This window comes from Amia ocellicauda, chromosome 20, assembly GCF_036373705.1.
Source record: "Amia ocellicauda isolate fAmiCal2 chromosome 20, fAmiCal2.hap1, whole genome shotgun sequence".
Classification (NCBI taxonomy): domain Eukaryota; kingdom Metazoa; phylum Chordata; class Actinopteri; order Amiiformes; family Amiidae; genus Amia; species Amia ocellicauda.
Window position 1 is genome coordinate 24,947,611 of NC_089869.1, and position 13,007 is coordinate 24,960,617.

At 49.0% G+C, this 13,007-nt stretch overlaps 1 protein-coding gene across 1 annotated transcript in view; it reads right to left on the minus strand.

The window, feature by feature from the left end:
- Positions 1 to 12,454, minus strand: part of unc5b (unc-5 netrin receptor B) — a 42,529-nt gene extending 30,075 nt beyond the window's left edge. Inside the window, exon 1 of the mRNA XM_066693114.1 lies at positions 11,875 to 12,454. Within this exon, the coding sequence (XP_066549211.1) occupies positions 11,875 to 11,944 (70 nt within the window). The 5' untranslated portion in view covers positions 11,945 to 12,454. The remainder of the gene's footprint in view (positions 1 to 11,874) is intronic.
- Between the last annotated feature and the right edge of the window lie 553 nt (positions 12,455 to 13,007).

The window sequence follows — 13,007 nt, forward strand, 5'->3', positions numbered from 1 at the left end:
CAGGACGTCCGTGTCTGGGCTGCGTCTGGGCTGCCATGTTACACTGTGGGTTTCAGTGGTCTGTGGAGCGGCGTGCTCCTAGGTAGGAGAGTTATCCTACTGGGGCCCATTACGATAACTCAGAGCATTTAGCCCTCTGCTTCAAATTACTAATGTAAATTAATGCATAATTGAAGCCCCTTGGTCCTAAATTATTTAAATTATTTAACAGGCGATTAGTGCAGAGCTCTGAAGGGACAGAAAAAGAGAGGGAACACAGGGCCACGGGCAGGGAAGTCAGTGGATAAATGCAGCTGACAGACCCTGTACATCTACGCACTTTGAGACTTAATTTGAGACATTACACTGAAGGAACCCAGACACATTTAACTTGACAAGTGCGAAGCCTGAAGGTCCTCACCATGAGTTTAACAGGCCTGTAAGTTTTCATTCAGCACAAAACTGTCTCAGTGCAGACTGAACAGTGCAGAACTGGCATCTCCTGTCTGTCTGCTGCTGAGCACGTCTTCTGCACAGGCAACAATCTCTCATCTTGCTGGGGTCTTATCTCTGTTAAGGGCAGGTAGAGATCTCACCGTGTGCCTCTCAGGACCCTCTGAATGTCAAGCACAGGGCCAGCGTGAATGATGTGAATGTGGCCCAGAGTCCTGTGTGAAGAAACAGGCGGTTCACCTCTCTGGCACTCTCACAAAACACAGTCCAGAGCCTCCCTGTGCCAGGCTGCCACACCGCGGAGGCACCGTGGGCTCAGACAGCGGCCCTGCTCCCTCCATTTGACGGCAGTCCCATGAATAACAATAAATATATTCATTGAAAAAGCAAAAGACTTTGTGCAATCTGGGACAGCAGTTGGAGTTTAATCAATTCTGGGCTGGAAAGTGGACCACTGCAATCCATTTTGTGAATAGGGAATAAGCACAATCAAAACCTAATCTGAATTATGTGGCGAGGTGGATTAGGGTGCGATAATCCTGGGATAAACCAAAAATGAAAAAGCACACTGCAGCCACACACGGGGTCAGAGCAGGGGGCTGACCGATGCGCTGCCTTTATTAAAAACATAAATCTATCAAATACACTGCTCCCCACACAGATATTAAGACAAGTCAGACAGCAGAAGCAGCTTTCCAGCTCAGCACAATAGCCTTTGTTTGACATAACATGTTTGACATCAAGTTTTCCAAAACATACTTATATTTTCTCTTTCCGTTGCAAGGGCATACAGCTGCACCAAACATGTGATTCCTTCTCTGTAGGAGCTGCAATGCAATGGCAGTGCATACAAACAGTGGAAATACTGAAGACCAGACTGTGATCTGTTGAGCCTCATTCTGAAAAGGTTATCATAGTGAAGACATTTCAGCTGAAACAGTTACAGCTGTCAGCCATTTCAATCATAGCCAATGTGTTACAAAGATCTTGTGACTTTCAGTTGGTTGTGCTAATTGACTACATTTTTTAGCATCAACAGATGCTACAGAGAAAAACCCTCAAACTAATCAGAAAGCCTAACTCCAGTTTCACGACTGAGGTACTTTCAGAGTTCAGTCCGAATAACAGAGCTCAGATATTCTGGTGAAGCAGTTAACATATCTAGATCTGTATCATGGCAATGGTCATTCAATGATCTCTGACCTCAGGAGTCCATCAAGACAGTGTCAGCCCCTCCCACTCAATTACCAGCTGCAGTCCCACCCTGACACCCGGCCAGCCTTCCCACACACGGAGAGCACAGAGAGTCAGGGCCACAGGGCCACGGTTCCGTGGACACTGCGGGGGAGGAGCACTTAGTTCTGCTCCTCGACCAGGAAGAAAAGGAATTCCTTTCTTACAGAGAGAAAACCCTTTGTGCTCCAATACTGCATCTGCACCTCCCTGGCTGCCTGCAGTGCAGTCGATATGGGGCTACTGACCTCCAGCAGCGAGTGCCCAGCCCAGGTCTCTGGAGGGCCATTCTCAGGCTAATGTCCCCGCTGTCCTGACAGAGTCCTGTCCCCCGCACTGCACCCTGTGCTGAGTAGCAGGCGGCACGAGAGGACCAGCACTGCTGTGTTCACACCATCATCCCTTCAGTCCTGCTCCTCAGCATCCATTCATTCAGCTAAGTCTCTGGCACTGAGGTGTGCCACTGTGTATCACACCCAGCATTATGACATGAAATATCTCACCTCAAACCTAGTCATGATGGGGACAGAACATACCCAACCCCGCAAGATTGGACAGCCAGGTCACACAGCTCCTGTCTCTGCAGGAAGAAGAGAGAACCATCCACAGACAAATGCTTCAACGGTTTCCACAGTCCTCAGACTACTTCCGTCTCCTCCCCTGTCCTCTTTGTGTAGAGTGTGTGTTTTCTAGGAATTCAGGGCAAGACAAATAAAGCACCTCTTTCACTGAAGTTGCAGGAAAGCACTGTCAGGTCGATTATCGCAGCAAAGAGAAGCTCTCCCGAGTTCTCAGCTGTGATCTGAAGGCTATTCGAAGTCGAACAATAGAATAAAGGACTAAAAATGACTCTTCTCACAGACAGACAGGAAGAGGAGCTCTGGGCAGGCTGCTGAGAGAGTGTCCACAGGGCTGAGGAGCTGCGGGGAGAGGCTGATCTGAGAGAACAAACCCGTCCTTCCTGAAGGCATGTGGGTCCACAAGGCCTGGAGTTGCACATGATTTGATTATTGCAGTGGATAGCTCACTGCAAACAGAGACAGGACCAAACTCTAGCTGCTCCTTATATTGGTTGAACACAGTTCTCTAGTACTTTCTGCGGTCAAAATATGACACAGATTCCAGCTAGTCTCCTCGTGTCCTGTGAGCGAGTCATTTTAATCAATGACTATTGAACTGCTCCGATGTTCACGTTCTCTCTCTACCCATCGAGTCCTGATCTAACAATGTGTCCCTCAGGCTCTGCAGCCAGGCTGGTCAAGTGGCGCTGACCGATGGTCATCATTTCTCAGCAGTATCAGACTGTTCTCATCACTGTGAAATACATGACGGAATAACACCTTATTACGGCTCGTTCCACTGATGAGAGTCCGGCAAATTCCATCAAAGAAATGCATTTGTGCATCTCTGCAGAATTCCTCCTCTCGGACGAGCAGCTGAGCGGGATCCCCCACTGCGCAGCTCCTTCTGTTCGCAGCAGGACTGGCCACTCAGCGATTCAGCCCAGATCTCCATCAGCACATTGCCGCTTCAGCCTGGAGCTGCGAGTCTCCCTTGCCAACGCCATCCGGGCTTCAGTGCCAGTCTGACTTCCTTAAGCAGCCGTTGAGTTCCCATGCTGGGATGTGTGAGATCACTGTGAGATATCGATGTGTTTCCATACTGCCCACGGGGTCGGCTGTGGCATGTGGAACATTACATAAACGCCAACGTGCTGTTGCTGTAGACGTGCATTTCAGTGTAGGAAATAAAGTGATAATAGTGTATTGCACATTGTGCCCTTGATATTAATCTATTTCAATCCCTTATTTCCAAATGGAATAAAACACCCAGCATGGAGGTTTACTGCCGCCGGTGCGCTGCCTCCTCGGGAGCGTGGGTGAGAGGCCAGCTCTGACACAGGGCTGCTGTCAGAGGCCACACACTCAATCCTCTTCTAATTAGCTTTGCGTCTCCATCCCCCTGCCTCTGGGACAGATGTGTAAATTGTTGTGCTAATGCCCAGATCAGCGGCGGAGTCTTTGTGGGAGAGATTTATAAACTCTGCTCCCTGAGTGCATTACTGCCATCCACCTCTTCAGAAGAGCGTCGGTGGCCAGTAACCAAACAAACAGCGGCACAGGGGCTATCTGTCCGTCCGCACTGAGCGGCATCTCTGTGTGCTTTATAGATTGATTTGTCTATTTCTCTGTGTCTAAGCAAATCTATCTATCAATATAAATGCTTTAATATATCCTACACCTCAGCACACTTAATGTGTGTCTGTTATGATACATTTATCGTTCTGGCTCTTCTCCAGGGAAAGCTCCGCTCAGATGCTGGGAAATGAAACAGTTCTGAGCATCACGGCCCAGAGTGGGCAGGCAGTGTGGGTAGGCTGTCTGTCTGTCTGTCTCTCCTCTCACTGAGGGATAAATAACAACCCTTCTTTCTTTAACTTAACTACAGCACATTGAGCTATTACAATATATACAGAAATATAGAGAGACAGATACACACACATGTAACAATGATCATTCACTATACAGATTCCAGCTTCAAGGTTTAAGGGATGTGTCAGCTCACACGGAAACTAAAGTGAGGTTATTGTAGAAAATGATTTCCCATACGGGCTGGCAGATAGCTGGGCAGATCTGCACAGGCCGGCCCAGGCCTCGCTCTCCGCAGCATGGCCTCTGGAGACAGTAGGAGCCACTGCTCTCCGTGACCTTCAGCTCTCAACACTGCAGTCTCGGCTTAGGCTGCCTGTCCGTCTGCCTTCATGGCATCCGAACACGCTGGAAACCAGAGCTGCATCTCAGAGAGGGCAGGAGTGTGTCTGCGTCTTTAAGAACCTGCCGGAGGGAGGTCAGGACCGCAGCCCATCTGTTTATCAGCAGGTAAGAGGCTTGAAGGGCCGGCGCCAGACTGGGATCTTATCTGTAGCTGTCAACCGGAGTCACACACCCACGCTGGTGACACTGAGCGGCCTGTGTCTGTGTGTCTACGTCTGAGCCTAACACATTCTCACAGCAGGCGCAGGACACACACCCACAGCCGCAGCACACACACACTGACGAGCAGCAGGAGAAATTAAAGACAGAGACTGATAGACACTCACTGGTCGGACAGCTTTGCATGGCCTGACACTTCAAACACGGTTTTGTTTTGTTTTGCATTGCATTCGAGTCAGTGCTGCTTCATTTACCTGTACAAACACCGAGCTGCACATTAACAACATCCACAGGAGACACTTCATCAGCATGTCAATGGCCAGGACCCTGAGATGCAATTTGCATTTCAAATGGGAGTAAAATGGTAGTGAAATAAGATTTGTTTAACTGCCTGTCAATTAGCAATTTTTTGGGAAAACACACAAAACACCAGAACAGAGGAACAGAGAAAATGTTATTATTGTCATTATTATTCACAATGATACCAACTATAAGAAGAAGCAGGAGGAAGCAGCGTTACAGAAATAAAGGCTAATGCTGAGGGGATATATCACAGAAACGTCCTTGGCACGCAGTGTCTGTGCGATAAAACTGCAGTGTGGGAATTCAGGGGAATCCAGCTCCTAAGATTAGTCTCCGAGCGAGTGAACACTTATAAGGACTCAGGCTTTCTGAGCTGGAGGTGAGGAATAAAAGGTTTAAAGTACTAGTGAAAAGAGGGATTAAAAGGGCATTTCTTATTTGGAAGTGACCGGCTTTCTGAAGAGCCCAGAAGGGAAGCTAGAGCCCACCGGTGTCCCACCGAGATGCCGCCGTGTCTTCAGCTGTGGGTGTAAATCTGACCTGGAGTGCTCGGGATATTGAACACACACACACACGCACATGCACACACATGCACACAGGTGCACATGCACGCATTCAATTAGACAAACACAGCAATCCTTCACAAGGTAACAAAGTCGCTCTGCATTTATTAGGAGCTGCAGTAGAAACGCTGAGCTGCTGGTGTGCAGTGAAACTAGAAGCAGAGAAGAAAGTCGTTACAGGGGCACCCCGGGGCTCCGCTGGCCTGTCTCCTCCTTCCGCCTGCCAGGGCACCTGTGCAGCGGGTCAGGGTGGGGAACAGCAGGGGCAGCCTGGGGGATGATGGCAGGGGGTTAGGACGGGAGGCCGAGCTGGATGAATACGAGGGGGCTACCTGGCAATGGCACACCAACTGGCCCACCCACGCGGCGGCCCTCAGACACACTCCCGCCCCCCCGACATGCCCCTCTGCGTGGCTCAGAGCTGCAGCAGCCTGAGTTTTCAGCAGCACAAGACTAAAACAGCATCTGACAGGCAGGGAGATGCACAAAGCCACTGCCCAGCATATCTACAACAGCAACTCCCCGAGTCCAGCTACACATGTCAACAACGCCTTGCTAACTCCTGCACTACACAGGAAGGTTCATCTGCTATCCAAGCGCAGGCCAGACTACAACACATCCTCACTGGAGAGCAGAGCTGATGTCTGGATGCAAAGGTTAAAAGAAGAGTGAGTTCATTGTAGAAACGTGTCTGCATTATTCCCTCTTATTATCTCTTATTATCTCTGATTCTGATCCTCTCACTCATCAAATCTAGATATTTCTCAGAACATGTGCCAGCAGTGTGTACGGGGCGAGGCCGGGCCGGGGGCAGCACTGCGCCCCTCTGTCCCGGCGTGTTTGACACCACGGAGGTCCTCCTCATTCCCTCACAGCTGCTCTGTTATGTTAAGAAGCCCTTTCTGCAGCTCTGGTGGTCACAGCAAGGAAGATCAACCCCGAGGCAGATGGAGATAATGAGCATTTAACTTGGAGAAATGTGATTTTCCACGCTTCTTATACAGAAGCAATTCCTGAACTCCTGAAGAACAGAGAGAAAAGGGGGAAGCAGAAAGAGAGAGAGTGAGAGAGAGAGAGAAGGAGGGGGGGTGAGCAGGAGAGGGAAAGAGATAGAGACACATAATTAATAGGTGGAAAGGGTAAAAGAAAAGGGAGGGGATGAGGCAGTGAAAGAGGAGAGGGGCAGTGGGAGTTGTTGGGAGGTGGGGGTGGGGTTCAGGACACAGCTTGTCTCAGCCCTAATCGATCTGCCTGTGAACTAAACACACCTTTAAAGACAAAGCCTGGCTTAGAAGATGAAGAAAGAGTAAAAAAACTCATTTCAGACCCAGCGAAGTGTCCTAACATCACATCTGTTCCTAGACAGCAGTATTATTTCACAGGAATGTATTTTATTAATATACTGTTTCAACACAAAAAACAACAACTACAAAACGCACCGACACACCACAGAGCATCCCTCACTGCGGAAGTCTGCTTCACGTCACACTTTTGCCATGGAACAAAAACAACCCGAATGCGTCTTCAATTCAGACGCCTGTTTAGGCTTCCCACATGGCATATTGTGTTGTGAAGCTGTAAAAACAAAACAAGACACAACAATATCTCCAGTGCTCAGGCATGAGTTGTCAGTCTGCCAGAGAGGAAGCCCTCTGTGGGTCTCGGCTGGGCTTGCGTGGCTATGAGTGGAAACGCTGCTCCACATCGCACCGACGACCTGCCTCCTCGGGACAGACTGGCACCATCGCCCTCACACAGACACCCTTCTCAACATCAATTCATCTTTGACAGGAAGACTAGCATCGCAAACACTGTCTAAACTGACTAATACTGACTGCAGCACAGGGGAGCATTTCAAACACCTCGATTGTCAACTGAACGGTTTGTCCACTCACCCAACCGCACCCACATAATCACACTCACTCACTCACACTCACACGAAAACTAACACTAATGCTCACTCACAAACGCTAACTTTCACTCACAAATGCACCCCCACAAACACTAACACACACCCGCACACACACATACTGGCAACCTCCCCCACACCTACAGAGAAAAGCCTTTTTCAAAGCTTAGACTCTCCATTCAGAAGAAGCACAAAAGAACCCCATCGAGATATTATTCCCAGCTCTGTATATGACGCCCCATCTGGCCTCTGGGATCTTCACTCTGCTGAGAAGAATGGGAAGAGGAAGATGAAGTAACGTGGCTTGTAGCCTGTGCCTCCCAGCTGTTGTACTGAGTGTGGAGGGTCTTTCCCACGTGTCCTGTCCCCTCATAAAACCACACTTTGTTATTAGCAATGAGTCCTAATGACCACGCTCCCTCCCTGAGTGTAAGCGATTAACACGCACCAGCATCTCCAGTTGCTGCTCACGAACAGGCTCAAGGCTGGGTACCTCCATTGTAGTCAGTTATCTCACAAGGGCCCGAAATCTCATTCCTATGACAGTGTGCGATTCAGTTTGCGGTGTCAGAGTGGCCAAGGCCCCGGCAGCACAGGCCCCTGTCAATGGCCCTGCAGACCGGGGTGTGTTTAGACCGCTCTGGCAGGGATCTCAACATCGTAAACATGTTTAAAATATTAAAGACAGTCACTTTACACCAATGAATAATACAGTACAGTGAGAAGACGCAAATAATCCTCCTTGTTCACGGCTGGTCCCAAATCAGCTGTAAAACTAATGCACTGCTGTGGTCAGCCAGGAGGCGTTGGAGCCTCTTCAAGTGCAGCCCGTTTCACTCAGCCCGGCGTCGGTGCCTCGCTAACTCACAGAGCCACGGTCGTAAACCATCCCTGCATGACATGACAGCTGAGAGGCCCATTCTCATTGCCTCTTCCTCAGGCAGGACCCCAGCACTGCACCGCACCCACCTGTGCCCACCCCGGCCCTCCACTGTGCCGTCAGCCGCCCTCTTATGGACGCTTCTCAGGCCACGGGTTCCACACTGCTCTTTCACTACAGCACCCCCGAGAGCGAGGGATAGAGAGGAAGCAATCTGAAAACTGTTTTCAATAGGCGTGTCAGCCAGGAAACGCGTGCGCTACACAACCCCTGCACGGGCGTGTGCTCAGCAGAAATCAGGAACACCATGATGAGGAACACGGTCACAGCCGGCCACTTGGTTCTGCTCACATACTGTTTTATTGTTATTATTATTATTATTATTATTATTATTATTATTATTATTATTATAATCTTCACTGTCTCTATTAATGTAGCCGGTAGTTGTGCCTGTTAGAGGACGAGTGCAGGCCTGACCGGGACACAGCTCCTCTCCTCATTGGCAGGCACTGCTCTGCCCTGCCTCTCTCACCAGGCCTGCTCTATTCTGCCTCTGACATGATGCCCGCTGACAATCAAGGCAGGTCTGATTTTAAGAATGAGAACATCCATAAAATTACCCAAAAAAACTAAAACAATGAAAATCACAGCTAAGCAAGACTCTCACAGATGCACAGTTCTGTGTTTTTAATTTCAATAATAGTTAAAAATTGATAAGAATGGAAATACTGTTGTTGTTTATTTTTCAAACAGAAAATGTACTCTATTAAAGCCTCCGTCTCGGCTCCCATGTCGCTCTGATTGAGAATGAAGGACGTATGAACAAAGAGCTTAGTGCCTGTTGCCGATTCCCCCCGTGTTACCCTTCCTACAGGCGGGGCTGTGTGCAGGGCTGACCCCCGACAGACTCGCCCACAGAGCCTCTCTGAGCCGCCGGGGCTCTGCTTGGGGAAAATAAGCAACTGGATGAGAAAAGTGGATTTTGCTCCGACAACACGCAGGGTCCTGGGACGGCCCTGTGGCGTCGCCAGCCTCTCGCTGTTTCACCGTTTCCTCTGTGGAGCGTCCGGCGCTCGCAGGAGACAGACACTCCATATGGTGCGAAACAGGATTTTCACCCGTTTCAATTAAAGCCTTTTCTTGGACAGCGTGCTGTGCTATTGAACATGAAAACAAAATAAACGACTATACATTTTCACAAGTTCACACATTACGGGGAAGATATGCTGCATTTTAAATTTCTAACAGCTTATCAGTGCTTGATGGTTGTACAGAATATCCACAGGAACAGCTTAGTGAAGATACCATTTCATCTTAGAAACATGTATTAACCCACAGTAGTTTGATTATAATATATATTATAGTATATACAGTGCCTAGCAAAGGTATTCACCCACTACCAAATATTTCATATTCTGATTAATTACAAATAATTTAAACCACATTATGAAATTAACTTTCTTATTCGAAACTCTAATGATTAAACTTAACACTGTTATATGTTAAGGATGTTTATCACCAAAACCTGCGCATAAAATGCAGACATTGAAATTTACCAGTCGCGTAAGTATTCAGCCCCCTGAGTCAATACTTGTGCTTTGGGTTATTGTCCTGCTGAAATGTGATTTTTCGATCCAGTATTGATTCTTGGCTGACTCGAGCAGGTTTGCTTTGCACCATCATCTTTCCCCTCAGTGGTGAAGCTGCCCAGTCCCTGCTGACGAGACCCAATCTGCACAAACCACGCTGTGGACCTGTGCGAGGGATACATGCTCATATCCATGCACTGTTTTGTCATTGTTTGGAAGTGGGCATTTAAACTGAATTACGCGTACGTTAATTGCACTCATTATAGTGTAAGTGTGTGAGAGCCTGTGATTGTGATTATTGTTGTATTAAACAAAGCAAAGCAGCGTGAGCAGCTGGGCTGGAGGCTGTCAGCTGACCGGAGAGAGCGCATCTCTCCCTTCACCTGTGCGGAAAGGTGTACAGAGAAAGATTCCACTGCCTGTCAAAAATAATTTCCTTACTTCAATTGCGGAAAACTAAAAAAGTTACCTAAATGTAAAAGTTACATGTCTGTAAAAAGAAACAGCCGGACTATTGACCCCTGATGCTAAGCACTGCTGTCATGATCTCGATGAGTCAGTAAACAAGGAAGTTGTGTTAAACTCATAGCATCCTGAAGCCCTCCCTGCAAACAATGATGTTCAAACAGTACATTTACGCAACAATTAGCAATTTTATTAAGTAAAAAATATATGCTAGTAGGGCTTATTTTAAACATGTTGTATAACACATCCGTGCTGCCTATAGTCCATAGTCGTTGATCTCACGCCGCGTGTGCAGTTTACCCTGCTAAAATGCATTTCAATAACATTTCTTATAGCAATGAATTGTATTGCCTGGAGGGGAGGCAACCACTAGACCCCACAGACTCTCCTGTAACAATCTGCCACCCTAGGAGTTTTTATTTTTCTATGCTCCGTGCCTAATGTATTATTTTATTTGATTCTTTAAGGTTTATTTATGTGTTCTTTATTAGTTTTCAATCCGTACAGCGCTCTGTAGTAAACACAGAGGGATTGATGGACAGGGCACATTGCTGCAGCAGGGAGAGGAGATGCGACTGTGCTGTACTGTGTAACAGCACGCACTGGGACCCGCACTGGGACCCGCACTGGGACCCGCACTGGGACCCGCACTGGGACCCGCACAGAGCCCGTCTGTCACGCCAGCACTGCCTGCGTCTCAATATGTGACCACATACCCTGAAATAAAAGCCCATAAGCCATTCACACGGGACAAATTATGGACATGTCGTGCATTTTCTGAATATCTAATGATAACTCAATATTCTAAAGAAATAATTTGATAAATAACTTGTCATATCTGTGTAACATAAGGCTTTGTTTTAATGACTCGGTGTACATTGCTAAAGGACAGACATATGTGTCTTGAGGCAGTAGTGGGGTAAACTGGTCTGTGTGTACCGGCTTCAGTGACCTTTCCTTTCCTAAATCAACGGACATCTGACCCGTCTGCTGCTCCGCACATCGCAATACATGCGCCGTTTGCCTATTGTATCACTGAGGACAATTCTGATCACCTTTCAACTTGAAACAGGTGGACAGATGATGCATAACTCATTCCTTATATATGTGGGTGTATTTTATTCTTTAGACATTCAGATATAGACAAGCCTCAATAAAACGAAGAACGAAAGGTCAGACGCATCCTGTCCTGGTGAAAGGCTCGCTTCAGAGACGGGCTCTGATGAAGGTGAGACAGTCCGGGTCCGGCTCAGTGCTGTGAGAGACCCGGCTCTGTGCCGCTACACCCGGGGACGGATCAGTGTGCAGACCGGCTGTCTGAGCAGCGCTTGGGCAGCACAGCGCCTGGCACTTCCTCCTGCATGGCCCTGCATGTGCACCACACTGGCACACTGGACTACGTCATGGACATGATTCCACCGCTGGGTTGAGGACTGGGATACCCGGGTGCCTGTCAAACTTCAGAGCTGACACTTCTCTAATGAGCACTCAGCACTAATGAGTGTGCACTAATTGACACACCTCGCTGTGTGTGTGAGGGACAGCCGCACAGGTGTGTCGGTCCTACCTGCTCGGGAGAGTCCGGAGCCGCACGCCAGCAGCAGCGCGACGAGAGCACGGATCCGCCGGGAGGGCATCGCTGCCCGGCTGCGTGTCTGCACAGGGTCCGGGGCTCACAGTGTTCTCGCGTCTTTCAGCATCAAAGTTTCACTGAAGAGTGGCAATGCCAGGACGCCTGTCTGACCATTGATATCCGAGTGCAGATACAGAAAATACAGAAATCCGTGCTTTCTTCTGCTGGTTTGTAAATTCCTCGTTACACAGGCAGCAGGAAAAAAAACAGCAGCTGAAAAAGTGGTGAATGTGATGAAACACCAACTGAAAACTTTCCTGAATGCTTTGCGTTAGTCAGAAGTCCAGCCCTCCAGACAGCAGGAGGAGGGAGAAAGGCAAGAGCAGCGCGGCGCTCCTGGGCTCGTACTGGTCCGCTGGGGAGACACGGGGCTCGTACTGGTCCGCTGTGGAGACACGGGGCTCTTACTGGTCCGCTGTGGAGACACGGGGCTCTCCGCGCCGCATCCTCTCTGCGGCTCCGCTCGGCACTGCCAAGGTGTGAACACGCACAGGCACCTCACCGAGCCCGGGCGGCCTGCAGCCAATCAGCGGCGCGGCACAGAGCCCGAGCACTCTGCAGCCAATCAGCGGCGCGGCACAGAGCCCGAGCACTCTGCAGCCAATCAGCGACACGGTCTACAGACCCCGAGCAGCTTGCAGCCAATCAGCGACACGGTCTACAGACCCCGAGCAGCTTGCAGCCAATCAGCGAGTCCACATCCTCAGCACAGGAGACAGCGGGCTCAGGAGGAGCGAGAAGTAAAGCCCGGACCCGGAGTCCCGTCAGCCCGGGAGCGGGAGTGCATGGCGCTCCGGAGGAGACTTTGTTACAAACGTGCTGCACTCATGAGCTGCTGCCACACAACTGTGAAACTGTCCAACCAAAGTGACATCATTGCATTGTATCGTAACAATTGTATATCACGCCGGATAAGGGTGTCTGCTGATAAATGTAATAATAATGTCAATACATTGAATAAATATTAAAATACAGTGAGGCCCCGGATTCACAGGGCGAGGGACAATGGGCTGTACGCTGCTGCTGACTGTTACAGGTGCGATCTAATAATAATTATATTAATAATG